Source organism: Lemur catta, chromosome 13 (assembly GCF_020740605.2).
Source record: "Lemur catta isolate mLemCat1 chromosome 13, mLemCat1.pri, whole genome shotgun sequence".
Lineage (NCBI taxonomy): Eukaryota > Metazoa > Chordata > Mammalia > Primates > Lemuridae > Lemur > Lemur catta.
In genome coordinates, this window is record NC_059140.1 from 71,010,983 (window position 1) to 71,030,385 (window position 19,403).

Here is a 19,403-nt window from a genome sequence, read left to right on the forward strand (position 1 = left end):
TTCATGGAACACAATTTTTCCACAGACAGACATGGGGACATGGAGTGGGGTGTGTGTAGCGGGGGGCAGTGGAGCTCTGGTCCAGGTCTGTGGCCTGGGGTTGGGGACTGCAGGTCTGAAGCATCAAAAAGGTTCTCAGGATAGGAAGTAAAGTCTAAAACTTCATCTACATACATAAATTAGAATGACTGACCACAGTATGTGTGGGCATGTGAAGGTAGATCTTTGAATTAATCTGAAAAGCCAATTTTCTTTTTTGTGATGTCAAATAAGAGTGAGTAGGCATTTTTATTTGAAATAAATTGATATAATATGGATAGAGCTCTGACTTAAGATATAAATAACCTTAAATGTGATAAGAAGCCTTCATTTATAGATAAGAATATTTAATTCACATACAAAATACTTAATGGTTTTTATGAACATTGTGCTAATTCTAGAAACTACTGTTCACTGAGAGCCTATGGACTCCCATTCTCTGTATTAATTCTCAATGTGTTATTAAATAAGAAACTGACTCCCTCCCTGATTTCATTGGTAGCAAATCAGTTTAAATGATGGCTTATGGATATTTCAGAGTTTAAGTTCTCAATAAAGTTATAAGACTGTTAGGAGACAAATGTGGGCCATCATAATTTAGTATAATAAGGATGTATGTTAAATTCTCTTACTTTTTTCCAAATCTGAATATATTTTATATCTAATTAATATTTATATATATAAACTTTGATGGCAACAAATAAAACACACAGATACACTGCACTCTACTTGGCTCCATCTTCTTTCTTTCCTGCTTTGAGCCCAAGTTGTATTCATCTGATTTTTTTATAGTTCAGCAACACTGTAATTGCCTTTTATGAATGTTTTGCAATAGATAAGCATAAATATGCAAATGGCAATTTTGACTTTAACTCACTATCTTTTGTTGGATTAAGACCCTAAATGGAATGATACTATAACATTTTTATGTTGAGTGACAGTGATGGGGAAAAAATGTGCCTTGAAGAAAAAGGGCTTAAAATAAGAAACACATGCAATAACCTGGTCAAGGAATCTTATTATCAGGGAGAAAAATGAGAGAACAAATATATTTTATTGCTTTGAATACAAAATGTTCCTTTTTTTTTTTTTTAAACAAGAGCCCATATAAATGAATAACAAATCTTCGTATTTAACAATAGTCCAGTAGGACCAACTGTAAAATTACTGTGCTCTCCGGCTGTTCCTGGATATTGTGTGTGTGTTGGTTTAATCTAATGCGTATTGTTGCACAGTATCCCCAGGCACAGTCGAGTAAAAGCTAAGGCTATACAGAAAAGCCCACATTTTAAATGGGTCTTGTCATTAATGCTTTATTAATTGCCCCAGGCTACGCAAACCCAAAGCTGGGCAAGATATAACAAAGTGACACATTAAGGTCAAATCCAATTCCTGCTGTGTTTTATGGAATGGGCCAAATATTGAGTTAACAGCAGGAAAGGCAATTTAAGGGCTTTTCTTTCCATCTCCTGATTATTCGATCTAAATTAGACAGGAATTTTTTGAAATAATGAAAACACCTTCACTGAGTGGTATAAAACAATCCTGAATCATTTTCTGTGATGCTCCAAATTATTTCCTTGAAGGTTAGATGTACCATATAATTTTAATGTAATGGAATAAAGCAACAATATAAAATGTCTTCTACAGCCCCTTAAAAATCAAAATTTCAACATATTTTGAAATCCAGTTAATATCAGCAAATAAAACTGCTTACCTTTACATCAGAAGTATCTCTCTGACTAGTTCTCCAAGACCTTGCAACCGACGAGAAGGTTCGATCTGGATGGTCAAATTTTCCATCATTTGCATTGAGGAAGAAGGTTGTGAAAGGTTCCTAAGCAAAAATACAGAATCAGGAATCTGACCACTCTAAACACAGCTGCCCTCATTCCTCTGTAAAACATGACCAATTTTGCAACCTTCTTGAGGTGGAAGCAGTGCAGGGTCTTAGAAAGGTGCCCACACCAAGGCGTCAGGAGAAACTGGGCTGGGCCTGACTGGGCCCCTGCAGCACCTGCCACTTTGCAATCTTGGCAGGTCATTTTGCTTCTTGGGCTTCCATCTTCTCATCTGTAAAATGATGGCGTCCCAGTGTTCTATGATTTTCTGACAAATGATTTTGCATTGCTGTCGATTCATAACTCAGATTTTCTTTCTAATAATTAAGGCCATATACACTAACACTTCAGTAAGAAAACTCACTCTGACGCTGATCACTGCAGTGTGGAAGTAGGTAGGGAACGTCCATCTCAGATTATCTATGAAAGGCTACTAAGTACTACCACCACATTATGGTCTAATGATTTTTTAAAAATGCAAATCTCTGCTTAAAATCCTTCAATAGCTCTTGGGAGCTCTTAGGAGAAAGCCTAAACTACTTGTCTTGCCAGAGCCTGAATGATCTGGAACCTGTTTCTCTTATTTCTTGCTGTTCCCTTCTTTATAGTCTAAATCTTACCACAGTGCTTTCCCCTCCTGTCCTTTGTCTGTGATGTTCCCTCCACCTGGTACGAACTTATCCCTTTCCCTCACTATCCTTACTTGGCTAAGTTCTTTTTATCCATTAAGACTCAGCCAAGATGTCATTTTCTCCTGAAAGACTTCCCTTGATTTACCAAGGCTCTGCAGTGTGCTCAAAGAGCAACCTATATTTCCGCAAACAGGACTGAAGCACTTGTCGCACTGTTTTGTAACTGACTGTTAACGTGCCTGTAGTCACCACCGCGAGTAGGTTTCACATCTATCTTATTCATTGTTTTATCTCCAACATTTAGAACAACTCCTAGTACATGGAAGTTGTTTTGATATATAATCTGTTAAATGAAGAAATAAAGTAAGTTCAAAGGAGATGAGATAAACTCTCGTGCTTCTTGTATTCTGTGACTATTACCTTATGATAACATAGTATCTGTCATCCAGTACATGTTCCCATGGCATGAAACCTAGGAATAACTTTATCACAATGTCCTAATATATTTAATTTTAATGCTTATATTATCTGTAGTTCTCATATTGGGAGTTCTCATGTTGGGAGTTCTTATGTTGTTCTTATGTTTTTGATGTCATTAAATTTGCTTCCAAGTTTAAAAGGATTAAATAACATTTATTCTTACTGAGGATTTCTTACTTAACTACAAGTATAGCAAAGATAGATACATATGTGCTCGTCCAGGCTTTAATTCTTCTCTCTTAAGTCTAGGATAAATGACATGTCATTCCCAGGTTTGATAATGCTAAGAAATCTACATGACATTTTCCTAAATATTTTAGTCTTTTTTAGTCTTTTTTCTTTAATAGGTAATCTCTGTCCATTTTTTTAATATTCATTAAAGATTACTTTGTCCTTTTAAATTCCCCTTCTTGCCACCAGCCTTAAGGGCTGGCTGTTGGGCAACAGCTGCAAATATTCACTTTCCTCAATATCTTCCTAATATTTGGTGTGGCTAAATATCATCAATTTTTTAAGTTTATAACATGTTGCCAACATTTCATGTTCAGTGTTGGATGACAGAAAATTGTGATGAAGGAGTTAAGATCAAGGATATTGTAACAATATATAGGTAAGGGGGCATTACTGATTCATCTGAAAAGCAGTTATGCATCCAGCAAGCTCATATTGCTGTTTAAGATTTTAAGTGATATGAGAGACAAATAGATGTCACCAAAATGAAGTTAGGAAAAAGATTATATGGTATGTCTTTCACTAATTAATTTGCTTTGTAGACGTTTACTATTAAAAATAAAGGGTGGGTGTAGTGGCTGACATCTGTAATCACAGCACTTTGGGAGGCTGAGGTGAGAGTATCGCTTGAGTCCAGGAGTTCAAGACCAGCCTGGGCAACATGGTGGGACCCTGTCTCTACAAGAAATACAAAAATTAGCCAGGTGTGGTGGTGCACGCCTGTAGTCCCAGCTACTCGGGAGGCTGAGCCACTGAACCAGGAGGTCTGGGCAACAAAGTGAGACACTATCTCCAAAAAAAAAAAGGTAGCATATCTGATCAATTAGTTAATTAAAATGGGGATGGGGATATAAAAATTCTAGAAGTAGCAATGGTAACTTAAAGAAAATATGACAGATCTAAGTTTGAATCTTGGTGGAACTATTTATCTATCTCAGGCAAGTTACTTAACCTTAAGTAACTGTGTCTCTTCCATTCTTTCATCTATGTAAATTAGGAATGACAATACCTTGGGGGTGATTATGGGAATTAAAGATTTAATAAAATAGCATAGAGAAAGCTTGATGTATCTTACCTGACACAGAGTTATAAAAGAATGTCTACCAGCTGTATGCCTTGTGCCAAGTATTCATTGCTGGACTCTCCACCAGGCTGCCAGTTCACTACTTGTTTTGACTAGACTCTCAGTTCCTTAGGTCTTCCTAATCTCTGTATCTGCAGCACCGAGCACAGCGCTTGGCTTATAGTTAATGTTTAATAAATGCTAGTTTAATATACCTACACGTACAAGGTAGTGTTGAGAGATGGCGCTATGGGTGGGTAAGAATAAGATGGAGTTTTTATTTTTGGTTCTTAACTACTAGAAGTGTGACCAAAAAGTTGTATCTTCAGAACCCACTTCTTCATTATTCTAGGATCGTGATTTAAGGCATTTAATTTTCTATGTAGGTAGTAGACAGAGATTAATTTAGAGGGATCAGACTTGTCTCTAGGTTTTTTAACCTATTAAACAGATGTGAGTGAAGACCCATTTATACATGCAAAGCCTTCTTATCATCATCCACTAAAAGCTGATCTCTACCTCAACCTAAATTATAAAATCCTGTCTAGTTTTCAACTCTTAACAAAGATGTGCCAAGAATAGCACTGATGGGCACGGTGAAAAGAAATCTTAAATTGAAGAATTATGTTTCTTTCTGATAACAAAGTTATGAATGAATCTGGTGGCCAAAAGCAGAGAATATTGGAGAATTCCACATTTCACTGTTTTAAGTAGCTTTTAAGAAGATCTGATTAACAACTGTTTTAGGGTCACATACTACATTACTGACACATATTCTCATTACTCCTGAAGGCCTCCAGCTGCTACAGTGGTAGAGTAATAACAGCAATTGATAACCTATTTGTTTATAAGTAAGCATTGATCTTGCAAGCTCTGGTTACCATGGAGATTACTTTTTTCCATGTGTTTCCCTCTAAGCTTCAAGGTAACACTGCAAAGCCTTTCTTTTTTATTTGACTCATGTCTGACTAACATAGAGGATCAGGTGCTATGTTAACCTCAAATAACTTTTATATTTATTTGCCTAACACTTGTCAATTGGACCACTTTCCATATGTACATCAACACATTAGATATTTTATCATTATACTAGAAAAGCTTTCAGCTTGAGAAATAAGATGTACGGATGAATAAATATTAAATAGCAATTTCAGAAATTACAACACTGGCACTTTGGGCTTTAAAAACTTCAGGTTGGATCCTGCAATATTAATGGCCCATGGCAGACACTACCAACCTTTCCTGCCTTTCAGGGATTACAGATCAATTAATTGCATCGTGAGCAATCTAACGTCGTTTTCCCAGTTCCCTCTCCCCTTTTCCCAACTCCTTTATTCTTCTGTCTTACGTGATTTTTGCTTAGTCATCTCCTAAGACTCTTTTCTTAAATCCTCTCCCCTTGTAATTTTCTTCTTTTCCTTCCCTTATTTTCATCTAAAAGCCCAAAATGAACCCCATCCATGGGTAATAGGTAGTGCCTGGGATGAAACAATAGCAAAGAAAAGATGTGTTTAATATATTTGAAGTGGTAGGAAGCATAATGAGACCAAAGGGAAAGGAAGTTACAGTTACTGAGCACCTTTCTGTGACAGGCACTGTCTGATCTTGGTCAGCTCAATCCTCACTGTCATTCTTCAGAATAGGTATAACTATTGCTCACTCATATCTGAGAAAATTCAAGGTAACAGTCTAAGAAATGGAGGAATCATTATTTCCACTGGCCTTTGTCTGACTCCAGAAGTTTATTTTCTCTCACTTCTTTTTTTTTTTTTGGAAAGAGTCTGACTCTGTTGCCCCGGGTATAGTGCAGTGGCATCACAACTCACTGCAACCTCAAAACTCCTGGGCTCAGGTGATCCTCTTGCCTCAGCCTCTCAAGTAGCTGGGACTATAGGTGTGCTCTACCATGCCTGGCTAAGTTTTTCTATTTTTGGTAGACATGAGGTCTTGCTCTTGCCCCGGCTGGTCTCGAACTCCTGACTCAAGCGATCCTCCTGCCTTGGCCTCCCAGAGTGCTAGGATTACAGGTGTAAGCCACTGTGCCTGACCTCCCATTTATTTTGAAAGAACCCAAAGGTATCTTCTAGAATCCTGGTTAAGTATTCCTCATCTTCCTCTAGGTAAACATGCATTGTCCTTAAGCATACTAGTATTCAAGACAAACATGACAACAATATTTTATTCAGTAGCATTATCTTTTGGTTTTAATTACAACATTTGCAAAAGTGCTTCTACTATTTTTATTTTATTATAAATATATACTTTTAAAGATACCTTATGGTTTAAAGAGGCTTTATGGTAAGCTTTCAAAACAACCTGTAATTTATATGGAAAGTTTCAAATTCTAAACAACAGATTTATAAATTAACTTTTGTTAAATACATGTATTTGACTTCCTAAGAATTATGACTAAATGTTTGACAAATAAGTTTTGAATAGGAGGGCTGAATATAGTGAATAGGTTACTGGGGGCTGAAATGGCCAGTGAGTGAGATTTAATTACTTCTGTATGGATATTATTTGTCCAGAGTGAAACTTAAAGTAAAAACATGCCAAGTACAATATGTCCTTTTATATTGGTTAATATTTGAAGAAACTCCAAACTCTGCTGTAGGAATTTATTCATCATTTGCCCAATGGCAGCTATCAAAAAAACAAGTCTTTTCAGACTCATAATGTAGATAAGTGATTTCACTGGTAGTTTGTCTAAAATAATATTTTTAAAGTAATGAAGTATGTAGTTAATTAGCATTTTTAAGCAATTATTATCATTGTCTTACTAAGTACATTGATTGTAACTAATCATGAATTTAATGACTTTAGGTCTAAAAGGCTTGAAAGGTATAGGATGAATACTTATTTTAATCTGTATTTTATTTTTATGAACAAATTCTTAGTGACACAAATTTTAATGCATTTTCTACTTCATAAACTCCTTGGGATGGTGTAAGGAAATCACAATTCCTTGGGCCATTAGGTTAAACACTTAGTAAGCTATTAGACCACCATACTTCTATTCATAACAGCATGATATAAGCTGTTTGGACTGAGTCCCCATAAAAGCACTCCTAGAGATCTGTTCTGTACAATACAGTAGCTGCTAGCCACATGTCACTCTTGAGCACTTGAAATGTGGCTAGTTCAAATTAAGATGTGCTTTAAATATAAAATACATTCTGAATTTCAGAGATTTAGTTCCAAAAAATTGTCTTATTAATAATTTTTATATTGGTTACATGTTTCACTGATAACATTTTGGATATACTGGGTTAATGAATATATTAGTTGAAATTAATTTCATCTGTTTCTTTTTTATTTTTAAATGTAGCTACTAGAAATTTTGAATTATACAAGTGGCTTACATAATATTTCTGTCGTGCAGCACTTCTATAGAAAATATTAAAAGATCATATGTATGATAAATACGTATACACTATTCTGCTATACTCTTACATGGATTCAAGTTTGTATTCCATTTTACTGCAATAATAAATGAACTTAAGGATAAGTTATGCTTTATGATTTGAGAAAGTGTTTAACTTATTTAACTTACATCAGGCTGTTGATAGCAAGTATTTTTGTGAATTCACTTGAATAATTCTTGTAAATCTGATTACATAAAAACCATTGAATAACACTTTGTATATTTTAAAATACTATCACATATATACTCACATTTAATTCTCAAAACAACCCAATTGATAACATTTTCTTAGAAATGACTCTTGATTTTTTTTCATGCCCCAAATAGCTGTAAGAGGCATCCTACTGCCCCCAAAGCAGTGGCTTACTGTGGCAATGAGTCTTTGAAAGAACTTAAAAGGCCTCCAAGGTGAAAATCTTTGGTTTCAATGTTTTCTTTTTCTTTTAAAGACAGGGTCTTGCTCTGTTGCTCAGGCTAGAGTGCAGTGGTGTCATAACTCACTGCAGCCTCTAATTCCTGGGCTCAAGGGATCTCTCTGCCTCAGCCTCCCAAGTAGCTGGGGCTACAGGTGCATAATACTATGCCCAGCTTATTTTTTAATTTGTTGTGGAAATGAGGGTCTTTCTATGTTGCCTAGGCTGGTCTCAAACTCCTGGCCTCAAGTAATCCTCCCTCCTTGGCCTCCCAAAGTTTTGGGATTACAGGATGAGCCACCACACCCAGCTGATTTCAACATTTTTCTAAAAATTTTCTTCTGTAGCAGTTTTGGAGGTCTCTCTGAGAGTTCCATGTGGACTAACCTGATGAAATCAAATGGACTATGTAGCTTAAGTAGTATATCTTATGGGCCACTTAGACCTAGGTACATCTTTTCTTGGCTTCTGGGGTGAATCTTAAGCACCAAACAGAACTTTAACTTTATTGACACTCTTTTTTCTAAGTTTTTAACTTTACTCCTGCTACTGATTTATTTTTGTTTGCTTCTGGCTCATGCACACCAATAAATCGTCTCCCACTAGTGGCAGTAAGGATTAGAAATTTGGTTTTGTCTTTATGGTCTGATCATTTGGTGATCAGAAAATCTAATTTATTAGGTCTTTTGTTTTCTTGTATGCTTGCCTATTTGAGAGCTCAAATCAATTAAGAACATATTTTATGTCCATTGTAAAGAAAAGCAACTCTTTATGATCTTGCTGGGTAAATTTTTCTGTTCTGTGTCTACTTTTGATCTGTGGCTGAAACTGCAAGATGGAGGCTGTAAACTCCCTGTGTGACTGTGTGGCTGTAATTTAGAAAGCCTTTACCTCTTGTGTGAGTGTCAAGTATTTTCCTACCTCTGGAGGGTACTAATTATTACTACCCATAAACTAAAGGTGCTCTGTTCTGATTGGTTTATAGTGATAAATAGGCACTGATATAAATCTAATGTTTTTTAAATTAACAGAAAAAAATACATAGAAATTCTAATACTTTAAAAGTGCTCTAGTTAAAAAAGTATTTCTTAGGAAACTTCTAGCTCAGAAACATTTTTATAAAATAATCCAAGTTTAAGGTGAATCTTTGGACAAATTAGACTAATAACTTTGTTCTAAAAAATAATTTTATATATTTTCCTTTAATTTATCATTACAGAGTTTATTTTTTAAAATAAGATTTGGGTTTGTTTTCTCAACAGACTAGTTTATCTAAACTTCTTTAACTTCTTATGCTGATATAGGATTATGAAACATATAAAATTTGTGTTCAATTATACTGAATCATAATTCTGACAAAAATTTTTCTTAATAACAGTGATTGTTTGTAGTCTGTCACCTATTTGGGTTTAGAAGTTACTTAAAACATTCTCATACCACATTTTTGTAGAAAGTTCAATTTTTCCCCATAATGGAGAGAATGCTTGAGGAAGACCTCCAAACTAAAGCTGTCATTTAAGCTTAGGGAAAAAGTGTCTTTGAAAATAGGGGATGCATTTTCAAATATGCTGCTTTACCAATGTGTTTCTGAGGCATATCAGATTCATACAACCAAGTGGTCTGAAGTGTATCTTGGTAAGGGGGAGAAAACATTTTTGACTTAGCATTCTATAGTACTTCTCAGTCTCTTACAGTAAAAATAGTAAAAATAACAAACTAGACTAGACTGGAGAGGGTAAGACTAAAGGCAAAGAGATTTATTAAGAGCTTTTGCAATAATCTAGATGAGAAATAATAGGAACCTAAACTAAGGGAAGTGTCAGAGTTAATACAGAAAAGGAGATAGATTGTTGAGAGATTTAGGTGGTAGAATCTGTGAATGTCTGATTGGATGTAAAGGTTTGGTAAAATAGAGAAAATATCTAGGAAAGCTTCCCCATTTCTAGATTGGGCAACTAGGTGAATAATCATGCCATTTACTTAGATAGAAAAAATGGGAGGAACCACAGCAGGTTCCATGAGGGAGATGAGGAGTTCACTTCTTAAAATTGCTATTTATGGTATTGTGAGATGTTCAGGTAGAAATGCCCGGCAGGCACTTGGGCATATATGTCAGGAACCCATGAGAAATGTGCAGTGAAGACAGAAGCTGGAAGTCACTAGCTTATAACCGAATGACACAGCCCAGCTAAGGTATTTAGAAAAATCCTGGGGAATAGGAACACCAAGAGAAAGAAATCTGAGCAGCAAATGCTTCAGAGACATGATGGGTAAGACATGAGAAGCTCTATTCACATAACATGCAGCCTACACAAAAACAATTCAGTAAAATGATGCGTGTGGACCCTCGACCAACCAGACTAAATACTGAAATGGGAGGTGATGAAGGGGGCAACCAGTAGTGCACAGAGGGGGGCACGCACGGGCGCGGAGCCTGTGGTTTCGGCGCAGCTGACTGCAGGGAGAGAGACGGGAAGGAACTGCAGGGTGGGCAGGGGCTGGAAGGAGGCTTTTTTTTTTAGATCAGAGAGACTTGAATATATTTATGTTTTAGGGGAAAGAGAAGGTAACAGAAAGAGGTTTTCAAAACATTTGGAAACTGATTTTAAGACACACTGCCCAAGAAGCGAGAGTGAGAGCGCCATTCCTGAGAAAGGAGGCAGTAGGTATTAAGCATGGACCTGGGAGATGGGCTCATTTATAACTGGTTTAGGTTTAAGAAGCTCAAAATACCCTATCTTCCTATCTCAATTTTGCAAATGAGGCAACTCATTAAAAAAAATTCAGTTTTGCTAGAATTTGGAATATTTAATTTCTACTTCACCGGTCTCTAGTCGTTGTTTGAAACAAACTATATTTGATTTTTATTTCATTTACTTATGTTAAAAACTTTAAGGTATTAAAGGCAAACTGTAACTTAAGGAAAATACTCACAATTCGAACAAGCCAGGATAAGGTAGAGGTTGCTGTTGAATAATGCGTATTATAATGGTAGGGTGGGCTTTGATCATCTTCCCACGTCTCATAGCGCTCTGCGTAAAACACAGCTCTCTTTGGGTTCAAAGCACCAATTGGCTATAAAAAGAAAAAGGAAATATTTTGTTTAATACAGTCATATTAGACATTATTGATAAATCTTAATCTTGAAAATATTTCACTGTTAATTCATTTTGACCATAGAGCATAAATACATTAGTTTGTATTATATTTTTAGCCATATTGGATTTTGATATTAATTACAAATCATTACACTTATATAAAAATCACCCAAGAGGATGATTCATATGTGCGTAGTTTCTAGACTTTACTAAAGGTTTTAGGAAACTGGATTATCTTAATGCAGTTGAAACTGTTAAAGCCAAACCAATAGTTTTATGTTATTTTCCTATATACTTAACAACCTGTATAACAAAAATTTAGCTTAGATTACAGGAAATCCAATGAGGAAAAGGTGAAGCAGTTGACCATTTGACAACCATGTTAGAGAAAACCTTGTCTAAATAGCCTGTTACCTAGAGTGTGAGAGACAGCAGTCCTCCATATGGAAACTGTTGGAATGTTAGTCCCATTCTGTTATTACACAGATGGAATGTCTATTCTTTTTATTAAGTTAAACCACAAACCTAAATGTGATAGAATAATCCAGACAATTCTGATTCCCTGGAAAGCATTTTGCTAAGGCCACTGAAACCTCTCCTGTCAGTGCCACCATGCTATTTACCAATTACGATGCTAACACTTATAGTGGAGTACACAGTAAATGCTCAGAGTACAATTTTTTTCCTTCAATAAAGCATGTGTTAATTGGCTCATTGTCTCAAACTTCTTAGAACACTTAATCATCATTAAGAATTTCTAGCATGGCATCTTCATGATTTCAAATAGCAAACTAGTTAGCTTAAGTTTTGGTCTGATTTTGGCTTAATGGCATATGGATATGATGCTCTTATGATACCAACCACATAATTTAGTTGCATACTATAAAAATAAACATGTTTTTAGAGAAAACGAAAGATGAGTACTAAGTATAATATCTAACTCCTTTATTTCAAAATTTAATATTTCTAGTTAACTATGAAGATCCTCCCAAGGCTTAATTTTAACAAGAGAAACAGAAGAAAATTACTGTTTCAATGGGACACATAATGTTACACAAGAGAGAAAGATTCATTTATAAATTGCTATTAGCCTTTCTTGTGCTCTCAGGAGACTAATTCAAATAACACAATGATGTTAGCAGTTAAAAGTCTGTTAGAATTTCCATAATAAATTCTTATTTGCAAGGATACTTATCCTAAACATTAAAATTATTTGTAAATTATGTTCATTTTTATTAACTTTAATTATGACTTAACAAAAACGAAACAATTTAATTATTTACTTTTTTAAAAGGTATATTTCTTGTACACAAGAGTGTTAATATTTTAAGGTTCCTAAATTTTTTGTCTTCATTTTTTAAAACAAAAAAAGTATAAAACTTTGGTTTAAATATCTTTTTTAAATGTTCTAAGGCTTAAACTTTATTCTGTGTTAAATTTCATTGGTATCTCTCAAATCTTTTTAGGTGTAAAAGAGGCAATGTAATTTTGTTAAACATTACATAAAATAATAATATTTAAAACATGAAATAAAAAATTTAAAAAATAATATTTTATAAAAAATCATTACTTTTTTTGTAAAAGGGCAGTTACTATAAAGTGGAGTGAATATAAGTTGTTACTGAATTGAAATAATGAGGTTTTAATTTAAAATTGCCTACATATTTTATACTTTACTGGGCAGATATATTTTTCTAACTCTATATTTTTCAAAGTATTTACAATGTTTAATGCTTTGTTGTGAATATGCTAATAGAACTTTCACATGCATAAAACCTCTGCACAATCCCTAAGAATCCACCTTATCTGATGTTGCTTGTTCTGTAAGACCTCACAAAACATTCTTGAAAAAGGGTATGGTCCTTCCTCTAATTTTTTCCAGCTTTCTCCTACACTACTGAAAAAGGGATAAAATAAATATTTACATTTTTTATTTTATTCAAGTTTCATCAAAGTCATTTCATTGGAGTGTTTTACAGAATAATACTTGGTAGGAAACAGCTGCACAGTATTAAAGACTATATATGCCTCCATTACTAATTTCTTAAAATATATTTCCAATGTTGAATTTTTAACTAATATAGTTAGAAATGAATTTTATGATGCATAATGTAAATGATTTGGTTTGTATTTACTCTTTTCTATCATTTTGATCCAAATAGTCAAAAAGCATTAAATCTTTTAAAAGAAAAAAGCTTCAAAATGCTTGGGAAAGAGAAATTTCTCATAGGTGACATATTTACTTATGAGATTCAAACGGATATCATATCATATACTATATTATTCTCACATCTATCCATCTATCAATTACCTACCTATCTACCTATACCATTTGAATTTAGCAGATGAATAAGGTAAGCATTCTGGTGAAAAGGTAAGGCTACACTTAATGAAATTTATACTTTGCAATTTTTTCTAATTTTTATCATAGTTACTATATCAATAACTAGTTTCCTTTTCTGTCAAACAGTGGGCATTTAGATATAGCCACATCTGTGCATTTTAGGTGTTACCACATAAAAAGGTTCAACTCAAAGTTTAAAACTTGTTTTTATATTTATTGCTGTTCTGTCTTTGTGAGTTTTTATGTTAACAAGTGAACACTGTAACAGAAAATGATGCAAACAGGTAACAATGCAAAGATCAAACATAAAATTTCTATCTCCACAAAGCTTTATTACAATAATTCAGTTTTTAAAACTGAAAATTTTATGTGTAACATTAGCATGTATACGTGAAAACACCACTGTTGTAGTTACTGAAGAAATGATGTTAAGGATTTTCTCTACTCTTATCATTCAATATCCACCAACCCTGCCTTTTTATTTTTTATTTTTTTGAGATAGGGTCTTGTTTTGTCCGGGCTAGAGTACAGTGTCATCACCATAGCTCACGGCAACCTCAAACTTCTTGGCTTGAGTGATCTGCCTGCTTCAGCCTCCCAAGTAGCTAGGAATACAGGCACACACCATGACGCCTGGCTAATTTTTCTATTTTTTATAGACATGGGGTCTTGCTGTGTTGCTTGGGCTGCTCTGGAACTCTTGGCCTCAAGTGATCCTCCTGCTTCAGCTTCCCAAAGTGCTAGGATTACAAGCATGAGCCACCACAACTGGCCCAATTTCCCCTTTCTGAATACCAAAGAGAGAAGAAATCTGCCTCAGACTTAAGTGTCACAAAAAGCTTTGTTTCTGGAAAAAAACTTTGCGATTTCATCGTATGAAACAAAAATCCTGACGGATGCTGGTTATATTATTAAATGCCCTGAGGAAAAAAACTATTATAAATAGAATTGTTTAAATTTGTTTACTCAAATGTTTTCTTTTATATTGCTTTATTACTTTTTACCAGAACTATATCCTTCTTTTTGTTTTCATAACAGTTGTTTTTGTCAACAACTGTTAACATGCAATAGAATCAGGGCTACTTAGATTGTACTTTGAAAAATTCTGGTTACAATCCTTTCGGTGTGTATTTCTGAGTGCTAACTTTTTCCTGGCTTCATGTACTTATTTTCCCTTTCTATTCTCATAGCCTTGATCTATCAATATTTTTATATTTTATAAAAACTTACAAGTTGTACCAAATTCTTTTTTTAGAACATTTATACTATATATAAATTAAAAAGCAAAAATGACCAATGCAAATTGTATAAATAAAAATACTTATTGGATAAATGATATTATATGAGACATTACAAGGGCTTTTAGAGAACAGAAAAGATGGAACACAGAGCTAGTTTGATTTGAATAAATAAAAATATATGTGGATTGATTTGCAGAATGGTCAATGTCATCAACGTAGATTATAATTGTTAAGAATAAAAAAACTTTTCAAGGAGAAATCAGAGATCTAATCAATGTTAGTAACATATCATGCATATGATAACAGGATTATGGTAACAGGATTCTGCTCATATACAGGTTGAGTATCCCTGATCTGAAAATTTGAAACCCAAAATGCTCCAAAATCCAAAACTTTTTGAGTGCCAACATGATGTCACCAGTGGAAAATTCCACACATAAGTACATAACACAAACTTTGCTTTATGCATAAAATTATTCAAAATACTGTATAAAATTACCTTAGACTATGTATATAAGGTGTACATGAAACAAATGAATTCTGTGCTCAGACTTGGGTCCTAGCCCCAAGATATTTCATTATGTGTATGCAAATATTCCAAAACCCAAAAAATCCAAAATCTGAAACACTTCTAATCCCAAGCATTTCAGATAAGGAATACTCAACCTGCATACATATAATGTTCAAGACTTCACTACTGCTACTACCACTGCTAATGATACTATATATTTGTATAACATATCATCTTCACGTCCATTTTCTAGATTGATTTTCATAAGTCTCTGAGGTCGGCAAGGCATTCATTATGAACCTAATTTCCGGAGCAGGAAACAGGTACTTGGGTTTCCGCTTTCCATATCACTGCATTGTTTTTCATTGCTAAATATGAAATTATGATCTTGATGTGATTGTTTTTCTTCCGTAACTGCCTACTTAATTCCTCATCTATTACAGATCCTCAGAAGTATCAATAGAAGGAACCTTACACAGGTCTACTGGACCAACTCTCTTATGTTATAGATGAGGACACTGAAGAAAAGTCAAATCAAGATCAGGTTGCTAGTTAGTGGCTACACATTTTACAGAACCGGCTGAAACTGTGCTACAGATACAGCTTGAAGCCGAGTGTAGTTGACTGATCTGTCTGGTTTCTAAGAATAGCTGTTGGTTGTCTCAACACTCTTAACATATCTGAGCCTCTAACATATCTAAGTTATCTTGTTATCTTTCATTATAATAACCAAGGGATTGAAAATCCTTAGAAAAGGCTTCAAGAATTCTTACCTTTTTTGTTTTTTCAGTCATGAACTACATGTCCTCATTCTGAAAATTCTACTGCGACAATGTAGAAATCACACCTCTAGACTGTTCTGTGCTCAGGTGAATTCCCTGTCTGCTTTCTTATCTGAACAAGGAACTTCAGCTCATTCTTTTGGAAGCAGTTCAAATGGAATCTGTGAAGTCTTACAGGCCACCATCTGGTAACAGTTAGGCAAGTTTATAACCTTTTGTACCCAGAAGACTAGCCCTTCAAGGGTATTCCCTATCTCTTATTCATCTCTGTATTCTCACACCTAATATGGTATCTGGCTCTTTTTAGATGAGCAGTAAATGCTAAATGAATGATGACTGATTAACCCAATTATATATTATTGCATGAAATTTCCATGTGGAAATTTCAGACAAAATTTTTAGGCAAAAATCAAAAGATTTTTGTGAAAAATACTTATAGCACATAGGATAATGAGCTCTTACAAATCAATAAGAAGCTAATGAACCTAATTAAATAAATGAGCAAATTATATGAATAGGCGAGTCACAGAAAAATGAATGCCAATTTCCAATATATGCAGGAAAAAATAGTACCAGCTTTGACAAGGTAACAGGTGTGTATTCTTTTCTCTGTTTAGCATCCACTATGCCTCCTTACTTTGTGAACCACTCCTTCCCCACTTTTGATCTACCTGGTGCAGGTGGGCTGACCTCATTACCCAACTTCCTGGGTGGGCATATGATTCAGACCTGTTAATTAACATATTTATCCACGTGGATAATACGTTAATCAACCTATCCATATTCCTTAGTGCAGAAATGGGCACGTGCTTCAGGCTGATCCAATGTAACTTTGCTTCTACTCTCCGGGAAAGAACCTCTCTGTTTTTCTAGCAGGTTACAAAGGCATCACTGCTGTACCACAGGGAGGCCTGTTTGAGAACGAAGCCAATGAGGAAAAGTGGCGCCCTGCCTGACGGCACCGGCGAGCACTTGGATCCAGGTTCCTGAACCGACCCATGCCCAGATTTCTTAGTTATGTGGGCTAATAAAAAACTCCCTATTTTAAATTAAAGCCAGTTTAAGTTGATTTTTCTATTACATGTAACCGAAAGTCATAGGTACACTCAGAACTGTTAAAATGTCAAACAAAACTATTTTTATTGACTAGAATGTCAAAAATTATTAAGTTGCATAAGACTCAGCGCTGGCCAGGGTGTAGGAAAACATGATATATCATAATACTGTTGGTAAGAATATAAATCAGTATGAATTACTTGTGGGGAAAATTGGTAATATTTTTCAAAAAATGCACATACTTTTGATGTAGTAATTCCTTTTCGAGGAATTACAATATGGAAAGAATCAGATAGAAGGATATTTCTCACAGCATTACTTGAAATACCAAAACAAAACAAAAAACTGGAAGTAGTCTAAATGTCCAATAAAGGACTGGTTAAACAAATGGTGATATACCCATACTGCTATTTAAAAAGGCTGATTTCAAAAGATTCCAAGATAAATTCAATCAAGAAATATTGAGTGCCTACTATGTGTCAGAAAGTACTCTAGACCCCAGAGGAAGATAAACAAGGTCTGTGTTCTCATAAAACTTATATTTAAATGTGTATGTGTGCATTCAAGACAGTGTGTGTGTGTGTGTGTGTGTGTGTGTGTGTGTGTGTGTGTGTGTGTGTGTGTCTATCTGTAGAGGCAGAGATAGATGAAATCTAGATAAATCATTTGGTGAGCAAGAAAATATCAGTCGTAAGTACTTTACTGATAATTAAAGAATAATAGGATGGCAGTGATTGGGTGACAGGGAAGACATCTCTGCAGACGTACCCCTGAGCTGAGCATGAATGATAAGAAGGAACCAGTCATACAAGATTCATGCATAAGAGAATTCAAGACAGAGGAAAACCTAGTGCAAAGGCTCTAGGGGCATGGATGTCATGTTAAAGGGACAGAAAGAAAGATATAGTGTGACTAGAGCATAGCCAACAAGAGGAAGAGTTTATGAGATGAGGTGAGAAAATATGCAGGGGCCACCTCATACAGTTTTGTAGACCAGGGTGATGAAATACATTTTAAGGTATGTGCAGTAGAAAGTCACTGAATGGTTTTAAGTGGGATAGAAATAAAATCTCAGTGAGACTTTAGAAAGTTAACTCCAATGGTTTGGTGGAGAATGGATTATAGGTAATTTAAATTATCATTAGTAGCACTAGGATTAAAAAAAGCCAGTTGCAGAAACAGTATCATAGAGCAGTATCAAAATTTCTCTAAAAATCTTATGATATATGTAATGTATTTTTGCTTAAATATTCAGAAAAACAGTCTTGAAGAACACACATGAAACTATAACAATAGTTGCCTCCGGGCATGGGAATGATGGAGACTTTTAGTCTTCCCTTCACACTCCTTTTTACTGTTTAATCAAGAATTTTGTTTATCTCATGCATAGAATTTTAGATGAAGTTTTCAATCACATGACCCACAAATATCTTTCTAATGTGAACATTTTAATTTTGATCAATTTTAATCACTTATAGTAACTTTATATTTTGACAAATAAGCTTTATTGACCAAATATTTTCAATTATAAATTTCTATTATTAATCTTCACTGATATTTGAATCAGGATCCATCAAACCCTTACTAGTTAAAACAAGTTAAATGACAACATGAGGAGCAAAAAGACAAATCCAGAAGGTGAAATTCTACAGGAGAACTGGCATGCTCTCTACAATGAGTCAATGTCCTGAAAAAATGGGGTAGTTGAGAGCTATTCTTGCCTAAAAGACACATAAGACAGAAGAATCAGATGGACTGTGTGCTCATTGCCTGAATTCTCACTTGCACAAAACAATTTTTAAAGGATGTCACATGGGAGATAATTGGAAAACCTTGATTATAGGCACAGTATTAGACAATATAAGGGAATTGTAAGTTTTATTAGATGTGATAATGGTATCCTGATTATACAGGAAAATGGTATCTTTCATACTGAAGTATTTAGGGGTAAAGCATGATATATTTAATTTACTTTAAAATACTTAAGCAAAACAAAAGAATGCTAAAATGTCAATAATTATAACATCTAGGCATTGATTAAATGGGTATTAATTATTACTGGTATTTTTCTTTATGTTTGAAAGTTTTCATAATAAAAAGTCAGAATCAATTAAAATAGAGTGAAAAAACCACAGAAAAACCTTTCAAATCAAACTAAGTCTTTTCTATGGTACTTATGTTTGGGGTTATTCTAATAGATAAGAATGCTTTAAATGATTAATTTGAAAATTTGTTCTCTAAAATGTGT

At 34.4% G+C, this 19,403-nt stretch overlaps 1 protein-coding gene across 12 annotated transcripts in view; it reads right to left on the reverse strand.

Moving 5' to 3' along the window:
* NBEA (neurobeachin) overlaps positions 1–19,403 on the reverse strand; it is a 562,035-nt gene that overhangs the window by 69,936 nt on the left and 472,696 nt on the right. For all 12 annotated transcript variants that reach the window (XM_045567190.1, XM_045567200.1, XM_045567192.1 and 9 more), the window contains 2 exons: positions 11,058–11,198; positions 1,757–1,876 (listed from right to left, as the gene is read on the reverse strand). In XM_045567190.1, coding sequence (XP_045423146.1) covers positions 1,757–1,876; positions 11,058–11,198 — 261 coding nt within the window. The remainder of the gene's footprint in view (positions 1–1,756; positions 1,877–11,057; positions 11,199–19,403) is intronic.